General features: G+C 39.0%; 1 protein-coding gene across 1 annotated transcript in view; it reads right to left on the bottom strand.

The window, feature by feature from the left end:
- fn1a (fibronectin 1a) overlaps positions 1–13,440 on the bottom strand; it is a 32,497-nt gene that overhangs the window by 1,414 nt on the left and 17,643 nt on the right. Inside the window, exons 19-48 of the mRNA XM_028022816.1 lie at positions 12,736–13,017; positions 12,368–12,631; positions 12,154–12,248; positions 11,426–11,594; positions 11,245–11,331; positions 10,952–11,143; positions 9,943–10,215; positions 9,145–9,259; positions 8,962–9,038; positions 8,784–8,873; positions 8,401–8,667; positions 8,198–8,314; positions 7,545–7,703; positions 7,289–7,444; positions 6,977–7,090; positions 6,623–6,892; positions 6,281–6,492; positions 5,868–5,955; positions 5,588–5,773; positions 5,408–5,497; positions 4,231–4,422; positions 4,035–4,124; positions 3,251–3,365; positions 2,915–3,134; positions 2,314–2,484; positions 2,088–2,226; positions 1,827–1,994; positions 1,073–1,198; positions 856–962; positions 37–156 (exon numbers count right to left, since the gene is read on the bottom strand). Coding sequence (XP_027878617.1) covers positions 37–156; positions 856–962; positions 1,073–1,198; positions 1,827–1,994; positions 2,088–2,226; positions 2,314–2,484; positions 2,915–3,134; positions 3,251–3,365; positions 4,035–4,124; positions 4,231–4,422; positions 5,408–5,497; positions 5,588–5,773; positions 5,868–5,955; positions 6,281–6,492; positions 6,623–6,892; positions 6,977–7,090; positions 7,289–7,444; positions 7,545–7,703; positions 8,198–8,314; positions 8,401–8,667; positions 8,784–8,873; positions 8,962–9,038; positions 9,145–9,259; positions 9,943–10,215; positions 10,952–11,143; positions 11,245–11,331; positions 11,426–11,594; positions 12,154–12,248; positions 12,368–12,631; positions 12,736–13,017 — 4,751 coding nt within the window. The remainder of the gene's footprint in view (positions 1–36; positions 157–855; positions 963–1,072; positions 1,199–1,826; positions 1,995–2,087; positions 2,227–2,313; positions 2,485–2,914; positions 3,135–3,250; positions 3,366–4,034; positions 4,125–4,230; positions 4,423–5,407; positions 5,498–5,587; positions 5,774–5,867; positions 5,956–6,280; positions 6,493–6,622; positions 6,893–6,976; positions 7,091–7,288; positions 7,445–7,544; positions 7,704–8,197; positions 8,315–8,400; positions 8,668–8,783; positions 8,874–8,961; positions 9,039–9,144; positions 9,260–9,942; positions 10,216–10,951; positions 11,144–11,244; positions 11,332–11,425; positions 11,595–12,153; positions 12,249–12,367; positions 12,632–12,735; positions 13,018–13,440) is intronic.

Raw genomic sequence — 13,440 nt, forward strand, 5'->3', positions numbered from 1 at the left:
TCAATATCCCTTCTAAGAGCAAAAACATCCACTGACCAGTTTACGTAGAGCATTTTCCCGGTAGCGCTGGAAGGCATCTAAGCCACCAGGCTGCAAGACCTCAGCCTCCACATTGGTTTGTCCTCCAGGCCTTCTGCAGTTCTCACATCGCCAGCCCTTTACAAGGAGTTAAACAACATAGTCAACACAAAAATAAAAGCTTTCAGGCCATCAACTATATAAATGTTATGATGGAAACTGAAATCAAATTTCAGGTTGTCCAGCCTGATTAGTGACCAGCTGGTGCCTTTTTGTGCATCCAGACCAAACAAAGTCCAGCAGACACAAACAATCAAAGAAAAGTTCATACAGTTTCCTTTGAGAGTTTTTTAGACAATGCTAAATTATGCACATGAAAATGCAAGATTAAAGAGTGCTGTGAAAGATTTGAAAATTAAATTTTCCAATCAAAATGTATACAGTAATTGCTAAGAGGATGCTAATAAGAATACTCTTTTTTTGGTGTGGACACTGTTACAGTAAAAAGCAGCCATGATGAAAAAATGAAAGAGCCAGACACTTTAAAAATGCTGAATCATTGGTTGTTTTAATGATTCTCCCTTTTCTGGAGAGCAGATCTTTGACCCAAACTCTTTTTTTCAGACAAAAAAAAAAAAATTATATTTCAATCAGTACCTGCTTGAAATTTTTTTTGTCCTTTTTTGTATAACTCTAAAAAGCCATACATTACTTGCATGTTTTTATCAAACTGATCGGGGAATATAAATATTGAGCTGGAATAAATCTGTTACATAATAACAAGGCTCAAAACCTTTGCATTACCACCAGGACTAAGGCATTACAGCCTCATCTCACCTGTTGTCCTCCATAGCAGGTACAAGTACAGATGGCACCCATATATTCCTTCTGCCACTGGTTCCCAACTTGGTACATTTTTCCATCATCATAGCAAGTGGACCCATCTGGAAAATAAAGCAGAGTAATAAAGATCAACAAAAATCAGTGTACATAATAATAAAGCGGGATAATATCATAATTTGAGATTTACAGAGTTAAAATTCTGAGTACTTACGTGGTTCGCATTTGAACTCTCCTTTGCTGTTGCCCAGACAGGTGCAGCTCATCATATGACCGTTCTCAGCACGACGATCCCACTTTTCTCCAATGCGGTAATTATTGCCGTTGTCATGGCACCACTCTGTGAAAGGGAGTGGTGGCAAACAAAGGCAGAGAGATTTAGAAAAGAGAGAAGGAGAGGATAGAGTTGGAGTGAAGAGGCAGATAAAAAAGTCCAATACATGTGAGAAGACGCTCTTTAAAGACAGCATTTATTTATATTAAACAAATATAAAACTCTCAGTGAAGTTGTCTAATTGTAGAATAAGCTTTTTTTCTCCCAGAGTAAAGTACCAAATATAATCCAGTGATTCTGACCCGTAAATCGGCAGATGATCCCAGTTCCTGGTATTGTCATGTTAGCTGTTAACTGTTATGGACAATACAAGTAACGGAGTTCTGATGCTTAGACAGAGCAGAGGGTTTGGCATGGGCAGCCTTCAGACGCACTCAAACATCTAAAATCTGTTCAAAACACAAACCACGCATGAATATCTGCAGCACATAGAGCATTCCTCTGTCAGCTTCTATGGCATTTAATTCACAGCTAAGGAATTTATACTGAGGATAGTATTTCATGTTTATTGCCAGCATTTAATCTCAGTTGGCCGAGCAATACTACATTAATAAATTCCTTTTGTGTAAAAATGCTGCAACGAGTTATTAAGTGTTTGCAAAGCACTGCAGAGATGGGTTAGTAAGCCACTCACTGGATGAATCACACCTAAAGTGACCACTGCCGAGCCCCAGGCACCGGCACCACAGCTTGAAGCCCGTCTCGGACATGCGCTCCCATTCAGAGCCCATCTTGTGGTACGTGTGCGTGAATGTGTCGTAGCACACGTCTCCAATGGTGGTAATAGGATTGTCATCTGGAACTTCAAGAGGAATACAAAAAAAAAGTGAATTCATACAGTCTTGCTAAAAATTTAGATGAAATGTTAACATGGAATTTAAAAAAAATTCTCTACCTGCATTGCCAACAGTAACAACTTCCTCCAGAACCGTCTGTTTGTCTCCATCCTTCACAGCCTCTACGACAACATTATAGGATGCTCCAGAAGTCAGTCCGATCAGGGTGGCGCTGTTGGAGGTGCCTGGCAGGCGCATCTGAGTGTCAAACAAGAAGGAGGCTTAGCTGTGATCACTACTTTAGATTTCATGTATATTAATATAAAGAAAAATGTCCATGGATACCTGAATGCCTCCTTCCTCCAGGTCTGTAATTGGGCTGCAGGACACCTCATACTCAGTGGTTTCAGGGACAGGTTGCCAGGAAATGGCTGTGATTGTCTTTGCTTCTTGGGGTAGCTCCGTTTCGTTGTCAGGGAAGCCGAAAGCGAGACCAGGCAGTGGGGTGTCGCTCACCTACAGGTTCCAAAATAGGGCACAAAGGCAAAGTTAACTCATTAATGAACAGAAGACAAACAGTTCCAGTCACATTTCATTTCTAAATATTAAAAGAAAATACATATGATCGTACATGGCAATAATAGTCATTACTATGAGCAAATCTTATGCTTAACATATTTGACCTTAAATATTTTGCACCTTAGAACTGAAGTATAGTTCTGATTAGATAACCAATTGCTGTTAGAAAATGCTTAAGGCTATTTAAAATGTAATCTTGGTAATTTAAAATAGTAACACAACATTAGAATTTTCTAAAACAGCAAGTCTAAGTGTTTCATCTAAAAATGTGTTTTAAAACTAAATTCTTTTAGGTTGATTCTTAGTCTTGGTTGACTAAATATATATTATGGGATCAGATTAGGAACGTAATACAAATATTACACACCTTGACCAGGGGTACTCTGTTTCCATCAGGACCGGCTACAGGAATATAAATCAGGGGCTCTCTGAGTGTGGGTCTCTGGCCTTCCTTGGGTCCACCATAGGGGCTAGGAAGTCCAACATTTGGGCCCAGGTTCTGATACTCTGTATAAATGTGCTGCCCCTGCTGGCCTGGTTGGTTCTGACCACTTGTGCCAGCCAGATGGACATAGTTAGAGTCAAAACTGAAAAAAAAGAGAAATACATGCAAATGAGAACAAAAAGTGTACTGAAAGGTGTTTTAGAATAATCCCAGCTATATGATCAAATCATTTTCATAAGGTTCTTTTTTATGCCTCACATCTTTTCGTTCAAGGTCTCTGGAACATCCAAGATGTCGGTGCTGGGCCGATGGGGAAGTTGTGGCAGTTCAGGCACCAACATCTGATGAACAGTGGAATAGTCTGCAGCTGGCTCTGATTTTACAAAGAGACACAGAAACGTAAGAAGGAAATACTTTAACCAACTTTATCTGAACAACATTAAAAACTAATTCTGGCCTAAACTGCTCCAGTTAAAATAGCGCAACTAAGCATTTAAGATATACAAACATGTAAGATATAGTTAATCTGTCTTTTTCATAAAAAAAAATCTGAGCTATCCATATGATTCTAATACGGCTTTCTCTTTTCTTTTTTTTGCTAAAGTCATCTGCTTGTTGTGTTGTCATTTTGGTCATGACAATCTGGAATTTCACTGCCTTTTGAAGATGCAATTTCAAAAACCGACTAGCTGCTTAAATACATTTTAAATATAAAATGTTAGATGGAAAAAATATTAAATTTTTTTTGTTTAAACACCACTTGTTTGTGTGATTACACGGCAGAAATCACCAAAAAGATCAACAGTTATTCTAAACCACTAGAGGGCAACACCGACTAGATAAAAAATACACTAGGTTAAACTATAAATATAAGACAAGACACCATTAAGTTATGTCTATTATAATGTTTTATTTATTATTTTCAATCTATATTTACTAATAACAATTATGTTACATGCACAACAGAAAAGCTACCATCTTGCAAAATCTAAAAAAACTATAAAAACAAAAAAATATAAATATTGAGCTATGTTGCACTTACGGGTTCTGGCCTTGCCCACAAGCGGTGTGCTTCTCAAAGAGTTCTGCAGTGCCACAATCTTAATGACATACTCCGTTCCTGGTTTAAGACCTAAGAACAAATCAAAGCACATAATTAAAAGTTTTTTTCAACATTTGCCAAATTTAGTGAAATATTTATAGAATTTGTATTTAGCCTTTTTCATTAGCCCACTCACCATCGATGGTGGCAAAGCTCATGCCTGCGTGAGGTCTAGGAGTCAGCTCGCGAGGCAAACCCCCAGCCTCCTCATAAGTGACATAATAGCCGGTGATCCTCGGACTGTGTGATGGCTCCCACATGAAGGAGATGCTGGTAGGATTCAGTGAGGTAAAGCGAATGTTGGTGGGAGGAATGACTGTTGGTTGAGCTATAAATCAAACAAACAACATATTACTCAGAAAAACTTGTTTTCTCATTAATTTGAACAGCATTTCTTGATAAACAGCTGACATCTAATCACGTTTTGCTACTTATCAATGTCATCTTCCTGCAACTGCAACAACCTAAGATTTCTACACTCTCTATGCTATAAACCCACAATCTTTTAAGGTCACAAACAAAAATAATTTAGATTGAAAAGTCAGGATTAGTAGAAAGTTTAAAAAAAAGCTAACTGAAGATGTAATAAAACAGCTGATGTTTTATTTTTATAAAGTTTCACAAATACAGAATTCACACACTAAGAATCATAATCCAAAATAGACGACAGACAGATCAGTAAGACTGAAGATGAAAGGACTGAAATGCTGGTTAGTTCAGTCCTATAAACATTATGGAGGACAAACTGTTTGCATTGCAGACATCCTCAACTGCATAATTCAAACATCAACACCTATCTTAACTTAGCTTTCATGGTACACTGTTGAAAAGAGACTGCTGACAGAGTGGTAAGAATAAAAGCAGAATAATTGAAAGGCTTTTGGCGTAATCCTAAATGTTCCTGTAAACAATGACCTGCAAACCACCATTTTCAAACGTTAAGCTGTATGTTTTTGTCTTTATTTACCAGGTAAAGTCACGTGGAGTTATTTTTAAAGCTGTACATAAATAAATAATGTTTTCAGGGCAGCTAACGCTAGACAACAAACCTGACAACCTCTTTTGTAAACATAGAAACAAACTGGAGATTTCTACCATGCTTCCCTCCCTCCCTTCAAATTTCCAAGTTTCTCAACAACTCTACCAAAACAAATGAACAAAACTGACAGTTGGAGAGAGGTATTTCCTCCTTAATTTATTTAATAATGACAGATTTATTTACAGCAACAATAAAATTTCACTGTGGAGTCATAATAAAAAAAATGTAATTCTGAATATTTCCTTTGTGTAATACATCACAGGTGACTGATTACCTGTGGTAGCAGTAAGTGTAAAAGGTATGCTACGTCCATTGCCCTTCAGTGTATAGAGATTGACCTTGTAGGTGGTGCCAGGCTCCAATCCTATAAGTGGAAATAAACAAGTTATCAATGTGAGTCTAAAACCAAAACTAGAAGCTTTTTTCATTCTTGTGATTAGAGAAACTTGTCTACCTGTGAGAACGTATGTGCGTGATTCAGGCCCGATTGTCCTCTGAATGGGAATGTTGCTTGGAGAAGTGGTGGTGGGCATGGCTTCGATCAAGAATCCAGAGATGGTGTCGCCCTTTGTCCTCCAAGTGAGGGTGATGGAGGAATCTTTAACTTCGGATATACGCACACGTCGAGGCGGGCTGATATCTTCACGAGAGCGAGTAAAAGAATAAAGCATTACTTTGTATGATGTTACACCAAAAACTGTCAGTTTTTCAAAATGTCAAAATTAGAGACTAACTTTCCAGAGTGGTGACCTCTCCTTGAACTGGTCTGCTGGTGAGAGAGTTCTTCAAAGCATACACATAGACTTCATAGGTTGTTGCAATCTAATAAGAGATAAATGAACAAAATAAATTACAGTAGAGACTGAGACAGTTTTGTTTATGAACCTGTTTTGTCACAATAACAACTAACTGTGCAGATCGCCATCTCGTTAATTATTTTGTATGCAAGCAGAAAAAGATGAAACACTTCACATTAGAAACATTTATTTTGTAAAGTAGTTTGAGATGATATTTGTTGTGCATTGGTGCTGTACAAACAAAGTGATTGAACATTTTTATCAGCTAGCTCACTATAGTTAAGCATTGTATTCATGGCAGACCCTAAATACATTTCAAGTGACTTATAGTGGATTTCAGTCACACTCACCATGAGTCCAGGGATATGGGCCTGAGTGGTATCTGGAGCCAGGTTGATCTCTTTGGTGGGTCCACTCTTCTTCTTCGGGTTTACTACAACATGATATCCAGTGAGGCCCGGAAGACCAGTAATCAGATTTCCCTGACCGGGTGCAGTCCAGCGCATGGTAAAAGATGTTGGACCAACATCAGAGAACTGGAGGTTGGTGGGAGGAGAGATGGCTAGAAGGAATTAAAAAGAAAAAGAGTAAGAAAGAAATAATGATCTCTGTTTCATGAGCCATAAGTTTTAAAAGAAAAAGATAAAACAAGAACTGCAATGCCGAATAAAGTAGTTGTAAAAATGTCCTACCTGTAGCTTGTGTACCGATCAGAGGAGTACTGGTTGTACCATCATGCATGGCAATGACCTTCACTGTATATTCGGTTCCCGGCTGTAGTCCTCTGATAATGGCTGACTCAGCATCTCCTCTTGGAGATGGATACAACTCTCTCTCGCCTTCCTCCGAACTTGAGTACAAGACACGGTAAGATGTGACAAATCCCTCTGGACTATCCCAGGTGATCCGCAAGGAAGTGGAATCAACGTCTGTGAAGGTAAGGTCCTTGGGACGGTCCACATCTAAAAAGGTCAGATTTGGGGTTTTATTCCTGTTTGTGCATGGTAAGTAACAGTTATCACTTCTCTCTGGAGCAAAATACTTACTTGTCACAGCATTCACCACCAAAGGAGAGCTCTCGCCATTTTGACCGAGGGCATTCACACTAAAAATGTATTCTGCAGTCGGCATCAGGCCTGAGAAAGTGAACTCGGTTTGATCTGAAGAAGAAAGCCAAAATGTAGCAATTAAGTCTCAACTCATGCTAAAATAGCACATACCATGCAAAGGTATTTCTGGAAGTTTTCCATATTTTGTCAGGTTTGTGTATTTGTTATGATGTTAAGCAATAGGCAAACACAGAGTCTTGTTGCAAATACATTTGGTAGGTACTGAAAAAGTGAGTTCAAACACTATACCTGGAGCCACCACTTCAGTGAATGACATCCCTTGTCCATTTCTAGGGGCCCCAGTCACCCTGTAACCTTTGATTGGACCCTGAGCCGGACTCCATCTCACTGTGATGCTGTTGTCATTCACATTTGTCACCTCCATTTCAGAGGGAGAGTCCACGCCTAATAAAGAAAAAGAAAGAATTAAAGAAAGAAAGACAGGGCCTCAACCACAAAAAGCTTAATTGCCACTCATGTTAGTGTGTCTGGTGTGTGTGCATACCAGTCCTGTGTGTAACGTAGATGGGAATGCTAGAAGCAGGGCTGTCTCCTCTACCTGTCACAGCATAGACTGTGACAGTGTAATCAGTACCAGGCCTTAAATTGCTGATTGTAGCAGTTGACTTGGTGCCAGGCACAGTAAACTCCTTAGTGTGACCACCTGAGGAAAGCAGTGAAAGTGTCAGACAATTTTTTTAAAATATGCAATTTTATCTTCAGACCTTTTTGTCAAGCATATAAAAAAGAAAGACTAATTAGAGACGTTCATTTTTCCTGATTAAATCACTTTTAGGTATGTTCTCTCATTTGTTTAAACATTTCGAACTGCTGTGAATTATAATGAAAACTGATAGAGTTACTTTAAAAAAAGTAGAAATGTGTAACACCAGTAACTGCGTTTATTTTAAAAGACTTCTCTCAGTAATAAATCAAACTCAATTTTTACGGCAAAATAAGTAGGTTACATATTTGCTGCCTAAATACTGGCATGCTTTCATCAGTTCATGAGAAAAGACAACTCTTTAGAGCCCTATTCCAAGTTGGGTCTGAACTCTTAGTTTTTGTAACTTTATTCCAAGTGTGAGACCCCAATCAGCATCTCTGCTACTAAATTAGTTAAAATATGCAATCTTTTTTTAATCAATTAATGGTCACCTGACTCTCCGTGAGTAATCCTGTAGTAGCGCACTGTGACTGGTGGTGCGGCCCAACGAACAGTGATACTTGTTGGGGAGGAGTCAAGCACTTCCAGGTCAGTTGGAGCATCAGAAACTGGACAAACAGTAAAATACTACTATTAACATCTTTGTGGCAATGTGACCACTTAAAATATAATAAAATACATCCTGGATCCATACTTGTTTTCTGTGTCCCACTGAGTGGGAGGCTCTCTTGTAGTCCGCTCACAGCATAGATGCTGACCAAGTAGTCAGTATCCGGAGTGAGACCAGTCATCGTAAAGTGGTTTCTTGAAGGTGGTAACCTCTCATCCTTGGCTCTTCCACCACTAACCATCTGATAGCGAACTCGGTATCCAGTGATTTTGCTTTGGGGAGGTTGCCAGTGGATGGTGAAGGAGGTTGTCATGATTTCAGAGAAACGCAGGCCAACTGGCGAATCCAGAGCTGAATACAAAAAAGGACAGATGGAGATAATAAGAAAAAACATGTTCATTATGCTTATGCATAAGACAGGACACAAAGGACACTGGGAGTTTATTTTTTTTAGAATCTCAAGTCACCTGTTTTCTTGATACCAACAGCAGGTGAGCTCTCTCTCTGCTCGTAAACACACACCACTCTCACCAGATACTCTGTGTTAGGCAGCAAATCTAAGAATAGCAAAAAGATCAAAATTAGAAAATGCGTCCACTTCTGTATTTGCATGTTCTTGCATCATCTATGCTCAAGGCAACTTACTTCTTAGCACCACTCTATTTGTATCGCCTCCAACACTGGTTTCTGTAATTTCATCTTCATTATCAATGGGGTGGTATCTAAATAAAGAACAGTACAGTGGTGAGGGTACAAAAACAAATGAAAAGGCCTGAGATATGGTAAAATACTGTTCAAAAATGCTCAACGTCTTATTTATTCTCATACCTAATGATGAAACTGTTAATGTCGGAGGTGTTTGGAACTTGAGGAGAAACCCATGTGACCTCAAGACTGTCTGGTCTGATTTCACCAAAATTCAAATTAATGGGGGCTGGTACAGCTATTAGAGAGAAAGATCAACTTAATTCAGAGTATAGCAAAAAAAAAAAAAACAAAGTGAACACAGAATCTGTTGTTACCACTAGTCAGAAAGTTGTGTTTTTAAAAAGTGACAACAAAAAATTACAATAACAAAAAGAAAATGCAAGCGCAAGAGTGAAACTATGACATTATCATATTTTGTCATATGAACAACAGGGTTTATGTGTGAGTCTGACATTTAACAGCCTGTTTAAATTTAAAGACCAAGAGGTAATAAAAACGTTTTAATTGAAGCCAGATGGTTCACGCGTACATAGAGACACAAAAGCTTATTAAACTAACAACGCAGCATATAAAGCATATAAAGCAATTTCCCCAGAAACTTAAAAGGTTTTTCGTTTGAAGTTCCGGAAAATTAAAGCTGCCTAGAACATATTTCAATCTGAATATCTATTACTTTTTAAAAAATATTGTTCATGCTTAAATATAGTGCAGACAATTATTTTCTGAACCTGGAGATTATATGTTCACTAAGCTTTTGAATGACAGCTCAAGTATTTAATATTACAAAATGGGCCTTGCATAATTTAGACTAAAGGTGGTAAAAATTATAGTTAATGTAACAAACACTGGATTTAGAGAGAAAATCTGTCAAATAGGCAGAAAAATCTGAGAAATCAATACATAAGCAGGAAATCTTACAGGTTTGTTGAGTGAACGTGGTGGGTTCACTCTCGCCGTGCTCCGTTACTGTGGTAACGCTAATGTCGTAGTCGATTCCAGGTTCCAGTCCATACACCGTGTACTGGCCAGTGGTAGGCGTGACCATGTCTTCAAAAATGGGAATGCTCTCACCAGCGGCAACGACTGTGATCTTGTACCCCCTAACGACAGTGGTGTCGAGCGGCGACCAACGGAGACTGATGGTTGTGTCAGTCACTCCTTCGAAGGTGAGGTCAGTCAGTTTTGGGACTTCTGGGTGGGTGGGAAGAGGATTTCGGAGAGGGAAAAGAGAGAGCCACAAACAACAGGACAATACAACAGGCAAACATAGACAAAATGGGAGAGATTTGAGAAAAGGGAAAGAAGAGAGCGCAAGAAGCGGAGGTTAATGTGAGTATCAGATATTCTCTGCTTCCAGCATTTTGATCCAGCAAACAAATCAAATGGATGGAAGAGCTAATGCAAGTCAGCTTCTCCTCATATGTACTAATGATGCAATGCAATTGCCTCGGAAGTCGGAATTCAAATCTTGGAGAAAAAAATTCCTCTCAATCCAAATATATTTCAGTTATACATCCGAAAGCCAGCAGAAGTGGTCATTTATTTTGTTCGTGGCTAACTCCAGTAAGAAAGGCAAGACATTAGCAATGCAATTCTCAGAGTTCTGTGCATGGCAGCCATGTTGGATCTAGAGTTTGGGGATTGTAATTAACCTCAAAGTCTCCAAGCCAAATTTTTAACTTTATAGACATTTCACTTCCTAGAAATTCTAACTTCAGAGGATAAATAGAATACATCATTTATCCTTAAGGCTACTCAATGAAATAACTTCATTGAACATGTAGTAAGCAGCTGTTATCGTGTGTTAAATGAAAATGAAGTGGTATTTTAATAAATCTTGCAAATGAAAAGAAAAATACAACTTAAAAGAAAAGGTACTAAATTCTGAGAAAGCTTTTTAGGACATAAGGAATTTTTAGAAACGGACCTGGGGTAATGACAGTTGAGACAGGAGTGCTTTCCATGTCATCCTTCACCGTGACAACACTGACATTATACTCCACCCCAGGACTCAGGTTTTCCAGGGTGCAGGAATTCTGCCCAGCCTCCACAAATTCCTCCAGGCTGTTTCCTTGTTGCCCGCTGGTGGGAGTGCATTTCACTCTGAAGCCTGTGATGTCTAAATGGGAAGAAAGTTAAGTTCATATTTGGAAACAGATCTTAAAGCATGTTTCTCATCTGACCAATTGTTGGTTTAATTTCATGGTTTTCAGTGTGTACCTGGTGTGTTTGGTCCATTCCACTGGACGGTAATGTCACTGTTGGCTGGGTTGGACTCCAAGTTCAGATTAGTAGGAGGAGACAGAGCTAGATTTAAAGGGAAAAATATGTTTAAGTAAAATAAAATGTGGTAGAGGAACACAAAACAAAATTGGAAGAGTAAAAATTTACGTATACATACGCGTGACAACATGTCGAGTGATTGGGGTGCCTTGCTCTTGACCATTGAAAACTGGCTGGACACTGTAGGTGTACTCCACTCCAGGAGTCAGACCAGAAATATAAATACTTCCTGATTCAGAGATGACGTCTCTGGGAGCTTCCCCTCCCAGACTTGGTCGGACTGACAGCTGAAAGAAAAAATGCAACAGGAGTCAGGAACACAGAGGTTAAAGAACCAAAGGTTGGGGATGCGAGAGGTAAAGGTCAGAGATCAGCGTTTTCCCAAGCAAACTGAAGTCAAATAAATATTCTCATTTCTGTCGTAACACGTTCTGACCAATCAGATACATTTCTGAGCTCCAATAATTCTAAGCGTTGTGATGTAGAGATGATTGCAGTGATAGTGATAACTGGACTACACTTTCCAAATGTAATCTAAAGCCTTTATATATATAGTTAACCCCAAAACCTGTGGTTGTTTCTAAATAAATGGAACAACAGACTTCTAAAACTTTTAATTAAACATTAAGTGCTGTCCATCATATATAAGTAGGATGTATCCAAAAATAGATATTCGGGACGCCCTAATATTTTTTTAATTAAGGAAAGGTGGACATATTTCAGCTAAATGTTGAAAAATAATGTACATCTGCTTTTCTATTTCCAGTCATTCCGCTAAATCTTGCACCCGTTTAGTTGATTTTGATAAGAAGTAAACTGAGCATTTTCTAATAACATGGCAAATACCTTGTATCCGATGCGGGGAACTGGAGACCAGGAGATTACTATGGAGGTATCTGTGACATCTGTGTTAAACTGAGGGGCATTACCCATTGCTGAGTCTAGAAACAATCAGAAGGAAAGTTTGCTAAACCTTTATTCAGATATTATGAAACAACAATAGTTTACATGTCAAGAATCCTATCATTAATGAAACAAATACAAAATCTCCAGTACTTACCAGTAGTGAAAATGGCAGTCTCTCCAACACTCAGTGTATTGTCTTGCTCTGAATGCAGCGTGACTTTGTACTCTGTGTCCGGTCGCAGGTTAGGGAGGGTGTACTGTGTCAGGTGGGCAGGAAGGTGGAACGGTATGGGATTTGAACCTTCGACAGTCAAGAAGAGACGATATCCAGTAATTTTGGCGCGCGGTGCATACCACAGCACTACTGCTCTATTCTCTGTAATGTCGTTGAAGTGAATGTCTGTGGGGGCATCGGGATCTTAAAAGAGAAAAATAGGAGACGTCTGTAAACATTGTTGGCTTTAGAAGCACGGATTTAGATGTCTTTCAAAAGTTTTTCTGAGTATGATTCATCAAACTCACTGGTGGCATGTTCCCCAATTAGTGGTACGCTCTCCTTTCCGTTGTAAATGGTGTAGACAGTGAAGCGGTAAAGTGTGCCTGGATTTAGGTGTGTCACTTCAATGTAGGTGTTCTGGTGCACAGGCAAAGTCATCTCACTCTGTGGAGAGCCTGAATCATCAACAGGCGACACAGTAACCCGGTAACCCGACACGCTTCCGGTTGCTGGACTCAACCAGGTCAGAGTGATTTTCTTGTCAGACACCTCAAAGAACTGCAAGTCAGATGGGGAATCCACTTCAACTGTGAATTAGAAAAACCAAAATAAAATGTTTTTGCATTTCCCAATCACATAAAACCCTGCTGGTCTATTTCTTTAAACAAACCCTTTGCAGTTTTCCAAATCAACTAACACTTGTGCAGTGACACAGTGAGTCTAAACCCTTAGCTTTAGATGTACTATTTGTCGTAGAACATTTCACTAATGGTTTCACTAAAATAAGTTGCAACACTGGTGAATTTGCACAAGCTAAATGATTTAAATTCTTGTTCCATACATGATATCACACTCTCTCAACTAGGTCAAGGATTCTCAGTGCATCACACATACAAGCATTCTCAAACTTCTTCAACATCTGGTCCAAATGCATGTTCAACTTGGCAGGCTGGAAAGTTTTACACAAATCCATTGAAGCTGAACAACCATGGAACAGCTGTGAACTCAGT

The sequence above is a fragment of the Xiphophorus couchianus genome, chromosome 7 (genome assembly GCF_001444195.1).
Source record: "Xiphophorus couchianus chromosome 7, X_couchianus-1.0, whole genome shotgun sequence".
NCBI classification, from domain to species: Eukaryota; Metazoa; Chordata; class Actinopteri; order Cyprinodontiformes; family Poeciliidae; genus Xiphophorus; species Xiphophorus couchianus.